This window comes from Oncorhynchus nerka, linkage group LG2 (assembly GCF_034236695.1).
Source record: "Oncorhynchus nerka isolate Pitt River linkage group LG2, Oner_Uvic_2.0, whole genome shotgun sequence".
NCBI classification, from domain to species: Eukaryota; Metazoa; Chordata; class Actinopteri; order Salmoniformes; family Salmonidae; genus Oncorhynchus; species Oncorhynchus nerka.
Window position 1 is genome coordinate 67233078 of NC_088397.1, and position 13807 is coordinate 67246884.

General features: G+C 40.0%; 1 protein-coding gene across 1 annotated transcript in view; it reads right to left on the bottom strand.

Moving 5' to 3' along the window:
• LOC115140152 (E3 ubiquitin-protein ligase RAD18-like) overlaps positions 1 to 13807 on the bottom strand; it is a 119522-nt gene that overhangs the window by 45723 nt on the left and 59992 nt on the right. The window contains exon 10 of the mRNA XM_029678309.2: positions 909 to 1049. Within this exon, the coding sequence (XP_029534169.2) occupies positions 909 to 1049 (141 nt within the window). The remainder of the gene's footprint in view (positions 1 to 908; positions 1050 to 13807) is intronic.

Genomic DNA, 13807 nt, shown 5'->3' on the forward strand with positions numbered 1-13807 from the left:
CGAATAATATAGATGATAAATCTCTTGGTAGCTAGTGTGGTCCACGGCTTATCATAAGGTACTCTACAATATTAGACATCACGCACCAGCTGTTATTGACAAAGACACACACCCCCACCCCTCGTCTTACCAGACGTAGCTTCGCTGTTCTGCCAGTGCATTGAATATCCCTCCAACGCTATATTTTCCGTGTCGTCGTTCACCACGGCTCGGTGAAACATAGGATATTACAGTTCTAATTGTCCCGTTGGTAGGCTACCTGAAACCTAAAGGTCATCCATTTTATTTTCCAATGATTGCATGTTAGCAAGTACAATTGATGGCAATGGGAGTTTACTTGCTCGCCTACGGATTCTCAAAAGGCAGCCTTATCTGCGTCCTCTTTTCCTCCGTCTTTTCTTCACACAAATGACATGGATCTGTGAGAGCAGTATATCTTTCTCGTCGGACTCGTTAAAGGAAAAAGCTTCTTCCAGTCCATGGTGAGTAATCCCAGTTCTGATATCCTTTTCGGGTCATAAGAGACGGTAGCAGCAACATTATGTACGAAATAAGTTAAAACAGAAGTTACAAACAACGTAAAAAAAAAAAAAAAATAGCACAATTGATTATGGGCATGAAAAACGTCTGCCATCCTCTTCGGCGCCATTTTATCATGCATCTTTAAAGGGGTATGACTAATGCCCACATTGAGACATCACTATTTCAGAACACGGATCAGAGCCAATATAAGAGGGCTGGCTGGGGTCATAGAGGTTCGAATAAGCTACCTCCTAATAAAGAAGATAGATTAAAGCTTATTGACTGAGCTCTGCTGAGAAGGCTGGGGGCTGTAAGATCACCTGTGGTGACAGTGTTAACCCTCCTCTTTCATTCCCTCGGCATGCTAATAAGGGTTACGGTGGTACCTGCAGAGCTGGAGCCCACTCCCTGGTCCTCCTCTCCTCCCTCATCCCTCACTTCCTGCTTTATCTCCCTCGTCCTCGCAGTCTCCAGGCGACCCCGGACCTGTGCGATAAGGCGGGAGAACTCACTGTTATGCTGCTTCCCTGCAAGACAGAAGAGAAGGTGGGGTGAGAAACCAGGACAGGCACAAAGAGTACAGACATGCACATACACAGTCTCACACCCAGGCAGACATATCCTGTTTCTGAACATTGCATAGCCGGAGACCTGCATTTAGATTCCATTTAACACTCAAAGAAAACCCCACATCCAAACACATTGAGAAACTAGTGTGGTTTAAGTCAGATAAATCAACGCACCTATCATACAAACTCCTCCCTACGTATTTTCTTGTTACAGTGAATTTGGAAAGTAGCCTTATTCTAAAATGAATTAAATTACATTTTTTTCTTCATCAATATACACACAATAACCCATAATGACAAAGCGAAAACAGGTTTAGGACATTTTTGCAAATGTATTAAAAATAAAAAACAGAAATAGCTCATTTACATAAGTATTCAGACCCTTTGATATGAGACTCAAAATTAAGCTCAGGTGCATCCTGTTTCCATTGATCAACCTTGAGATGTTTCCACAAATTGAGTCTACCTATAGTAAATTCAATCGATTGGAAATCATTTGGAAAAGCACACACCTATCTATATAAGGTCCCACAGTTCACAGTGCATGTCAGAACAAAACCAAGCCTTGAGGTCAAAGGAATTGTCTGTAGAGCTCCGAGACAGGATTGTGTCGAGGCACAGATCTGGGGAAGGTACCAAAAAATGTCTGCAGCACTTAGATGAAAGAAGAGCTGGCCTAGAGCTGGCCAGCCGGCCAAACTGAGCAATCAGGACAGAAGGGCCTTGGTCAGGGAGGGGACCAAGAACCCAATGGTCCCTCTGACAGAGCTCCAGAGTTCCTCTGTGGAGATGGGAGAACCTTCCAGAAGGACAACCATCTCTGCAGCACTCCACCAATCAGGCCTTTATGGTAGAGTAGCCAGACGGAAGCCATTCCAGAGCCCGGACTTGAGCCCGATTGAACATCTCTGGAGAGATCAGAAAATAGCTCTGAAGCGACGCTCCCATCCAACCTGACAGAGCTTGACAAGGATCTGCAGAGATGAATGGTAGAAACTTCCCAAATACAGGTGTGCCAAGCTTGTAGCGTCATACCCAAGAAGACCCAAGGCTGTAACCGCTGCCAAAGGTACTTCAACAAAGCACTGAGTAAAGGGTCTGAATACTTATGTAAATGTGATATCAGTTTTACATTTTTAATACATTTGCAAACATTTCTAAAAACCTGTTTTTGCTTTGCCATTATGAGGTATTGTGTGTAGATTGATGAGGGGGGAAAACAAATTAATACATTTTAGAATAAGGCCTTAATGTAACAAAATGTGAAAAAGTAAACGGGTCTGAATACTTTCCGAATGCGCTGTATATCATAACTAGAGACATGCGCTCTGGAAGAGAGACAATGTTAATGTAAGGTCCTGGTGGGAGTTAGAATATAGGGGCCCTCTCTGTGTACATTGTTCAGAACAGCCCAATATCCAGTTGCAGTGAAGGGGAAGGACAGTGTGTCATGGGACGAGATTTATGTTTTGAATAGCAAAAGACAAAGACACTCAGGGTTTTACTAATATGATATTTCAACTGACGAGGGAGAACTCCATAAAAAGGCCTCTCCGAGAGCTTATCAGCCTACGCAGAGTCGGTCAAATGATAACTCAAATCAAATCACAAGTTTGTGCTGGTGAAATAAACTCATCAAAACACTGGGCGATTTAGGCAGACAAAGCTAATGGATGAAGTTTGCAGAAGGGATTCAAGTAGAGGGCCAAAACAGATGGTTTCAGTTCAGCAGAACAAAAACAAAATATTGGGGGGGTAAAAAATACAATAACATAACTGAGAACAAACTCCAGAGAATGTAAAACCAAGAGTATGGAATCGCAATTTCAGGGTTGTTATAGCGAAACAATGGATCTGAGAGAAACAAAAAGCACAAAATATTTATGCTCAGACCTCATACCTGGTTCCAGATTGAACTGAAAGGACAGTGTTTCATTCCTGTGCATTTTAACTCCTCATAGCATACGTGTCCTGTCAATACAACATAGCACCAAAGTAGTCCAGATCATACAGAGAACACACGCACCAGGACAGAATTGCATTACAACCGCCTGTGTAGTTAAGTGATTTCAACATGAGATTCCTTTCCTCTGCTGTGCCTGTTATAGCCATGTTCTGCAGGACATTGTGTTCTCTCAGCTAGAGCACAGCTAACCTCCACTCTGGAGTCTGACTATATGACTAAAGCATATGGGTAGTAGTGACGGGGGACAAAATTGATACAGTTACATGTCGGGATATTATTTTTAAATAGGTACCCAATTTGTTTTCAGCACTTTTATTTCCATGACTGATAAGTTTTCTCATGGCTCTCGTCCCTCTGCAGCAGATATAAGGTGAGCAATATGTTTGGATCATGGAATCGCAATAAATATAGATTGTGAGGACCGTGATAATATTGTATCGTGAGGTCCTTGGCAATTCCTAGCCCTAAGGGATAGATCCTCTGGAATCTGCTCAAGATATTCTCATTCTGATCACTTTGACATCTTGTACTGTAAACAAGTATCTAAAACCACTCATAAATCCTCATGAGACAAGACCAGACATCTGAGTTCTCCCATCGTAAAACATTGTGGACAGATATTCAGCTTCTGAAAGCACTGGACCCTGGCTGCAGCTGCTTAGGCCATTCTTGCAGCACCAAACATTCCAGCAAGTCCGATGTTCAGAGTAAATTGAGATGAAGTGTGTACGTTTGCATGCATGTGTGTGCCCCTGCATGATCCTGCTGCATGGTCCGCATTAGGCCTCCATTTCACACCTCGTTCTTTCCCCGAACCCTGACTCAGCAGTACTGTTCTGTTTGCACATGTACTGTACAGTAAATTAGATTCACCAGATTCACCAAGCTGGGATATTCAGTGGCAGAACACATCAATTCTACCCGTTTCCTGCTGATAAGCAAGCACTTTACAAAGCAAGAACGAAGAGGGCTAACATTGTGTTTTAAATTCCGAGGTATAAGTATTTATTACAAAATACTTTTTTTATTACTCAGATTAGGCCTACAAGACCAGTGGCTGAATCAGACTATTAATCAGACTATTATTCTGAGGACCTATGACAGGTTTCCACCTTGAAGAGTCTTGAGTGAGACCACTGAATGAAGGTCAAAGATCTTAAGTTTTATTGGAAGGTCACTGTGATCTGATGGCATGTCATATTTGACTATCTTTGGAGGAATGAAAACAGACTTCAGTATATTACACCACCCAGTTAGAGCAGCATTCAGAAAGGTGAATACACACAATTCATGGGTTCATTATGGGTTCATTATGTCATGACTGTCCACGAGAATCCAAATAGGTCAGATCAGGTTTGCAATAAATAACTTCACTCAGACACCCTCTCACCTGCAGAGGGGGGAGAAGGGAACTGGTGGGGATTAACCACTCACGTCCTGTTGTAAATCAAGAAGAAATTAACATAATATACCACAAAAGCGTTGAACTGCAGCTGCATGTTTAAATTGTTCTGAACTTTGAATCTCAACACGAGGTAGAGACGATAAACTCACCTCCCGGACAATCACTGGTATGGCTGATTAGCTATCCTAAGTAAAGTATCTTCAAAAGCTAATTTAAGTGGGACCATTCTACTACTCTGCTCAAACCATCATATTACACTACTCTCATCACCCCACTGGGAACCATCGACACGGCTGGCTAGCCTATCTTCAAAGAATCTGAAAGAGCTAATGGAAGGAAAATAAACTCTGTAGTTCTGTTCAGGACTACACAAGTCACCTGACAACTACAGAGAAGAAAAACAGTAGAAGACTTGTTGGGACCATTTTGGTTGGACAATTAGAGCCTTTACAAGCGTGCCGGGGAAAAGGCACAACTTCCTATCCAAGGTGGACCTGTCCACCGAGAGAGATCCGGCGAACAAAGGCATTTCACGTAAATAGATTCATGATTTCTTACTCCAAGCAGGCGGCAGTTCATGGGCAAAGTATGTGACTACTGTAAGAGAGAGTAGTTTCTAAATGTACCAACGTTAAGTGTCTCTGTACCTCTCTCTCTCCATCACTTTTGTAACAAGCAGCCATAATGTTGTCAGTCTGCTAGGGACCTGTTTTAAACGTAGTAAGTGTGTATTTTTATCCTGTGTTACCATTAATTAGCTATTAAATAAATATTAAACCAATGTGTGTTGTACTGAATCATAAGTAAGGATCATGTTTTAGCAGATGCAAGGTTACAACTGTTTAGAATGATAATATGATACAAGGTTATGATTAATAAGTTGACTGTTTATAGATATGATAGGTAAAGACCTTTTAGAGTTTAATTCGGGAGATGGTAAGTCTTTAAAGAACCGCTCTCGTGGTGCCCCAGATCCTAATGAGTTAAATGATACATGATTAATTTAATCTGGTAACAATGAACTTCTCTAGGGTAGGCGGCAGCATTTGGAATTTTGGATGAAAAGCATGCCCAAATTAAAATGCCTTCTACTTAGTAGATTTGGATAGAAAACACTCTAAAGTTTCCAAAAACTGTTAAAATAATGTCTGACTATAATAGAACTAATTTGGCAGGTGAAAACCTAAGAAATATCCATTCAGTAAATTGGATTTTTTTGTTTGTTGTAGTTTTCTATTCAATGCCATTACAGTATCCATTGACTTAAGACTCCAATTTCAGTTCCAATGCCTTCCACTAGATGTCAACAGTCTTGAGAAACTGTTTCAGGCTTGTATTCTGAAAAAATGAGGGAGTAACAGCAGTCTGAATGAGTGGACCCTGCCGTGTCACAGAGCTCTTTCATGCGAGAGAGTGCCTTTCTTGTTTACCTTTTATATTGACAACTTTATTGTCCGGTTGAAATATGATCGATTATTTAGGCTAAAAACAACCTGAGGATTGAATATAAACATCGTTTGACATGTTTACGGATACAATTTAGATTTTTTTGTCTGCCTGTTGTGACTGCGTTTGAGCCTGTGGATTACTGAAGAAAACACGCAAACAAAATGGAGGTTTTCGGATATAAAGAGAGACTTTATCGAACAAAATGAACATTTGTAAAATAAATTAATGTCTTCTGAGTGCAAACATATGAAGATCATCAAAGGTAAGTGATTAATTTTATCTCTATTTCTGACTTGCGTAACTCTTCTACTTGGCTGGTTACTGTTTGTAATGATTTGTCTGCTGGGCTATGTGCTCAAATAATTGTAAGGTATGCTTTCGCCGTAAAGCATTTTTAAAAATCTGACACTGTGGTTGGATTCACAAGAAGTTAATCTTTAAAACCTATGTAAAATAGTTGTATCTTTTCTGAATTTTTATGAGTATTTCTGTATTTGAATTTGGCGCTCTACAAATCTCACCTGATGTTGGCCAGCGTACCACACATGCTAACGTCCCACATACCATAGAGAGGTTAAACATAGTTAGTTGATTAGATAAATAACAGTCCTCAGATTCATTCTAAAGTGACTAGTCCTCAGATTCATTCTTGCCTGTGACTAATCTCGTTTTGGCCAGAGCTTTTCTTCTATTTACATGTCAATACAATACCTGCTCATAGCTATTTGTTGGGTTTGAAATCAAGACATGCTATATTTAATTCTGAAATTCATATTAGTCTTTATGAAGCAAATTATAGTTTAACTGAATTAACTTCCATCACTTGTTTGTTTCGTAGACAGGGACATTCCATGTACAGAGTGAATTCTAATGCATGCAATGCCTGCTTTCAAAGTTTTGTGGTTAAAAAACGTGTTTCATATGCAGCCCCAGAACAACAAAGCACTTTTTGGGATTTTCAAGTCTAAGCTGTAATGAAGAAATTACAGTTGCATGGACAAATACTGATCATTATCAAACCAGTAATTCACATCTAAACGAGCTGAAGACCTGGTATCTGTTTCAACTTCTATCTGTGTGACATCCTGTCAGCATCTGTTGAAGTCCCATACTGCTGCCTCGCTTGCTCCTGTAGCTTAACTGACTCAAAGAGTACATCCTTCTCAGTAGCAGGATGACTTTCTCCATGAAATGCCATGTTTGATGTGGATCCAATCACACAGTCACCTCGTTCTTATTGGCAACCCGTTAAGTATATCACACAGGGACCACCACTCTGCATGACGTGTGCAAATGTCACCATCCGCAACTGATCAAATGTCACAACGACCTGCCTCCAAACATGGGTTCAGCTGCACACAGAGAAAAAGAGAACAAGGGAGCAGAGAAGAAAGAAGAGAAAATCATCATCTCCTTTCTCTGGCCTTATCGTCTCAGGCTTTGATCCAGCTCAGGTGAGCAGCTTTCACAAACAATATCAAAACAGATGTCCTTAAGGGTGAAACTTCCTTTTTACTACTTGATGACTAGATGGCAAATAGTTGTTAACATGAAACGATGGGTGTTTAATACTGTGCATGCATGGAAGCAGACGAGATGGCTAAAGGTTAATTGCAATAAGCCCAAAATAAATGAGGGGTTTAATCTTTTTGAGGGGAAATCGCAGCATCTGGAAATCAGAAGGACAGAAAGAGAAGGTGTATGTAGGAACTGACAGAAAAAGGCAACAGATTTGTTCTAATACTGTATTAAACGTTTTGATCTCTAATCTTAACATTTCAAGATGAAGTTCAATAAGAGAGGTAAAATTGCCTTAAAGTTTTTATATTTTCTTTTGGGGTAGGTTAAAGGCCACCATTAGCCATAAGAGCATATGATTATAACGCACCAGCATAGAGCAATACATGTAGTAAAGGAGTAATTCCAAAAAGAACATTGAATGTAGAGAGACATCCGAGTGAAAAATATAATCATTGTTCCGTTATAAAATGTTGTCAACTGTCAGCAATTGCCTGGGCACAAATAAATGGCTTATTATGAATCACAGATGTTTGATGGAATGAGGAACATGTGCAGAGGAAAGTGGTGGTGACCTGGTTGCTTATCTAGCTATTCTTCTGTTGGGCATAGGCTGGATCCTGAAGACAGCTGTCTTGGCAGAGGGTCAGGGTAATAATTAGGTAGATATGATGCTATACACTGTATACAGTGGGGTCCACAATGATTGAAACCATTGATAAAGATGAGCAAAAAGGACTGAATAAAATAGATTATTAAAGTACTGAGCTACGGGTAACTGCCAAAATAAAGAAAACACTTGAGTTAATGAGGGATACAAAGTATATTGAAAGAAAATGCTTCCACACAGGTGTGGTTCCTGAGTTAATTAAGCAATGTATAAAAATGCCCAGTTGCCCATTATTTTCATTGCCATGCATAGAAGAACAAATCTCATTGACTTTGAAAGATGGATCTCAAAGGAGCATAGGGGGTTCAAAGTGTGTGTGCGCCAGCCAGTCACCAGATCTCAACTCAATGAAACACTTATGGGAGATACTGAAGAGGCGCCGAGACAGCGTTTTCCACCACCATCAACAAAAACCCAAAATATGGAATTTCTCGTGGAAGAATGGTGTCGCATCCCTCCAAGAGTTCCAGACACTTGTAGACTTTATGTCAAAGCGCATTGAAGCATACAATAAACATTTGACCTTAAGAAAGGCCTCAGGACCAGTGGAAGCTAAATAGCCCCATAACATCAACAATCCACCAACATGGAGAGTCATTTGTGAACATTTCTTTGAGCATACAATACAGGTCAGTATTTGAATAATGAATGTTATATACAGTCGTTTTTGTTCATCTTTATTAAGGGTGTCAATCATTTGGGACCCCACTGGGATGCTGGCCCATGTTGACGCAAATGCTTCCCAAAGTTGTGTAAAGTTGGCTGGATGTCCTTTGGGTGGTGGACCATTCTTGATACACATAGGAAACTGTTGAGCGTGAAAAACCCAAAACCCATTCAAAAGCACTTAAAACATGTGTCTTGCCCATTCACCGTCAATGGCACACATACAAAATCCATGTCTCAGTTGACTCAAGGCTTAAAAATTATTCTTTAACCTGTCTCCTTCCCCTTCATTTACACTGATAGAAATGGATTTAACTATTAACAATCAATAAGGAATGATAGTTTTCAGTCTGTCATGGAAAGAGCAGGTGTCCTGAATGTTTTGTATACTAGGTGTATATGAGCAACAGTAAGATTTGATACACATTGATATTTTATTGTTTTTGTTAGTCATACTGCACAATTCCTTGTTTTTGTAATTTTTAAGTTCCTGTATTCCGTTTATGCACGCCCAAGGAGTTACTGCGAAAGAATATGATGCGATTATCTGAGAACAAAGCCCCATAAAAAAAAAATATTTCAACCAGCACAGGCGTAACAACATCACAAACTGCAATAAAATAAATAATTTACCTTTGACGATCTTCCTCTGTTTGCAATCCCAATGCTCATTGTTACACAATGAATGGTCTTTTGTTTGATAAAATCCATTTTTATAGCCTAACACGAAACATTTTGTGAACCGCTTGTGTAGTGAATTCCGTCTCATTCCATTTTAGTGTGTGTAAATACACACACTAAACGTGACTTTTCCAGTCATGTTTGGTTTCATTGCAATCAACTGGTTTGTTTGTAACACAACCAAACCTGATGGGTCATTTCGCGGGACGTATTGACTGAAAGAAACCGATTTGAAGACAAATATAAGTAATGCCATCATTGTGCACCAACGATATGACCGCTGTTTCGTTGATTGACTGTATTTTAACCCAATGACCACTGATCGTCTTGAAATCTAGCTGGGTAGATAGCCAATGAGCTGAGGTAAACGGCAATATTTAATGTTTATGTGTTGGAAGACCAACCCATGTGGTAAACTCCGGCGTAAAGAGGGTCATTCGTCATTGAAGATTCATACCGGAAGGAGCCACGCATGTTACACAGAGCATTGTTTTGGTCAAGCGCATCTTCAGCTGTTTATATATCAATCAGTATGGCGACTAAGTCAGGGAGAGCTACATCTAAGTCTAGATATACAGATGTACACACAATTTTTGTTGCCCAGCAACAGCCCCAAAACGTCACTGCTCTAGAGGAGATCTGCATGGAGGAATGGGCCAAAATACCAGGAACAGTGTGTGAAGACAAATGGTATATAACAAAGTATTGAGATAAACTTTTGTTGCACAATTGGTGGCTGACCAAATACTTTTTTGCCCCACTGTATATCTGTTTATTATACCTGTTGATACAGGGCTCATATGTGAAACTATTCTAACTGAACATTTTCTTTCAGTGACACTGACTCCGAATGGGAGCCCCCAGTGCCAAGGTGTCCATCCCCCACTGAAGCTGGTTCATCCATCTCCTGCCACAAGTGGTGTTCATCTGCCAAATTTATTTCTGCAGGCATGGATGTGCCTCAGGGCCAAAAGGGCACAGCATGGAGGCGTTGCTGTGTTCTTTGCAAAATGAAGTCCCCCATCACCTGCACCACATGCTTGGTGACCCTCTACTTTACAGCAGAAAGAGACTGCTATGGCACCTGGCATCAGCAGCACAATATTGTGTAAAGGACTGAGGGTCTTCCAAAAATTGAAAGTGTTATTTTGTAAATGTATATATATTTTTTCATGTTTTTTCTCCATTTTGGGGGGGGGGGGTGTTAGAATACCATTTTGGTATTTTGTATATAGTTATTCCATTCAAAATGTATAACTTCACCAATTTGGCCACTTGGGTACATTTGGGCTACTTGTGTGGGACACCTGGGTGACTTCATGATAAATGTCATGTAGCACACTCATTTTGGAAGTTATCCTTCTGAACCTTGTTGTTTTTCACTGAAATTGTCCCCATCATTATGATCCCAAACACACCACCCGGGCAACGAAGGAGTGGCTTCGTAAGAAGCATTTCAGGGTCCTGGAGTGGCCTAGCCAGTTGAAAGTCCGTGTTGCCCAGCAACAGCCCCAAAACATCACTGCTCTGGAGGAGATCTGCATGGAGGAATGGGCCAAAATACGAGCAACAGTGTGTGAAAACCTTGTGAAAACGTTTGACCTGTCATTGCCAACAAAGGGTATATAACAAAGTATTGAGATAAACTTTTGTTATTGACCAAATACTTATTTTCCACCATAAATGGCAAATAAATTCATTAAAAATCCTACAATGTGATTTTTTTTTCTCATTTTGTCTGTCATAGTTGAAGTGTACCTATGATGAAAATTACAGGCCTCTCTCATCTTTTTAAGTGGGAGAACTTGCACAATTGGTGGCTGACAATACTGTTTTGTCCCACTGTATATCCAATCCTTCTGAATCGACACAAGTGTCTAGGCAGTAGGAACCAGGGGTTGTTTCCTGATAGGGCCTATGACTGAAATTCCATTGTTGCCTTTATCACAGGAGTACCTTCTATGAGACAGAGTTACTGTATCTATGCTTCCTAGCCGGACTGCTACATCCAAAATAATAGTGTTTGCAACAATAACAGACAATTTTCATCTTAGCGACTGTCTTAAACAGTCCAAACAGAAGAACAACATTTATGAAATGTACAGGCAAATCATTACAGAATCCTAGTCTGTATCTTTGGTGCTAATGTTAGCAATGCTAGCTAGCTAAGTATCTAAACCTGCTGCATCTGAAATAAAGTGTTTTCAATGATTACAAATATTATTCAAATCAGAAATCCATTTGCATTGATAGTTATAGCCTTACGTTAGCTAGCTAACATTCAACCTAGTTTGTTAGCTTTAGCTACCTGCGGATTCATACTGACAATGTTTGTATTGGTAGTAGTAGGAGTTGGGATTATGACAGGAGACTATGGACCTCTATTGTATTTCATGAACATGTGTGCATGTCTAGACAATATAGTGACCCATCCACTTAGCTAAATGTGGCTGGGAGGTGGTTATAGCATTTCTTTCACATGATCAATCAATTTAAACAAGTGTGTCAGGTAAACGTCATCTAATTATAACGTTAACACACTATTTTTGATATTGCTACTATGCAAGTAACCACTTCACTGTACCGTTTACACCTTCTGTATCCTGTGCATGTAACAAATAAACGTATATTTATTTGATATAGTGTGTGCTTACCACATGGTCTCACATGTGAATCCTTAAAGAGATGGGTGGGTTTAAGGCTTAAGAGGCTGTGAAAGATGCTCGATGGGTATAGACAAAGAGCTCTCCAGTTGGTGTACCAAAACATTCAAGGGCCATTTTCTCAAAAGTGGGATTAAAAGTATATCAACTTTCAAAGGAGAATTACTTTCCCATTGTTCCTCAACTGCAGTGTATAATATACTATTTTCTAGCACTGAGTCAAATTTTTTCAACAAAAACCCCCACAATTTCCAGGTTTGATACATAAGACCGAATCAAGGCGGTTGGTTTCAGGGATGTGATTGAATTATTATTATTTGAATCAGCTGTGTAGTGCTAGGGGGAAAAAAAAAACATGGGGCCCCAGGACAGAGTTTGGAAAACCCTGGTGTAAGGCACGGCATGGGCTTTGTCCCGCTAATGAAGCTGAAGCACTGTTTGCTTTCTAAACAACTGAAACAGCAATTTCCTGCAATGTAGCATGAAATGTGACACAGGAACCATGACAAGACATTTAAAATAAATATTGTTTTATTAATAGGAATAGAGACACAAGACAGGGCCACTTCCTAAATATTTGGGAGAGGAGAGGGGAGAGTCCAACAGGAGGCCAGCTCTCCATGAGGGGCGAGTCCAACTGGCCTCATCTCGCAATAACCATTGCAACCAGGTTCTTCGGCACCTGTAAGCGCTCCCTCTGGAATTCACATGAGCTGTTAAGGACTGCAGCAACGGCAATTTTGCAGGAGCAAATAAGTAATATGGTGCAGGGATTTCTCAGCAATTTTAACCCATGGGCGGGCCCCCTAAGCATTTCAAACCCCTACGTTATATACACACACACATTTACGGAATGGAAAAACACTAAGTTTGTAGAAAAGATAATGGACTTGTATATTTTTTTGAATAATATAATCTTTGAGAACTTACAATCACCAAAATAAAAGTGAGACACTCTGGGAGAATTGAAAATTACCAAAACAATAAATTCAGCAGTATTAATTTTGTTATTATGTTTGAGCAAAAGAACACAGCATTATCCATGCAAACTGCATAGAATTCCAGGAAACTACCTTAAAAACTGCAACATTCTCACATCTACATGGCAAAATTAACAGAAAATGTGCTTTAAAACTGAAAAAAATGGATCAGCTCCATGGAGAAATTTGCTGAATTGCAGGAAATTGGCTTAAAATGTTCTCTACAGAGCCAAGATGGGGGGGCCTCTAAAATATAGCTGCGCTGTCGGCCAATCGCATTCATTGCCACACCCACCACCTAAAGCCCCCTTTTGACCCAGAAAAAAACATGTGGTGTTCCCTTAAACATGGACAGTCTCCTGCAACCAGCTCAATTTGAAGAAATTCTTGACTTCGGCCATATGTCCTTCAGTTGTGATGTGAACATTTGTGTCATGAATACTTTACTCATACTGGTGGCAACAACATTGACTGATGCTGTATCACTCCCTAATCTTTGTCCGCTATTGTCTACAAGGGGGAAATAGAACACAGGTGAACACAGGTTTTTGAATTCAGATTTTTTTTTATTAGGCCTCAATCAATAGCACAAAAATAAATTTACTAAATTACTCCCATCGTTTTTAGTCACTAGGGGTTGACAGTCTGATAAGGAAAAGCTAAAAAAATGCTTTCTAAAGCTACCATAACCAGAACGGAACTGTGAAGCTTGAACACA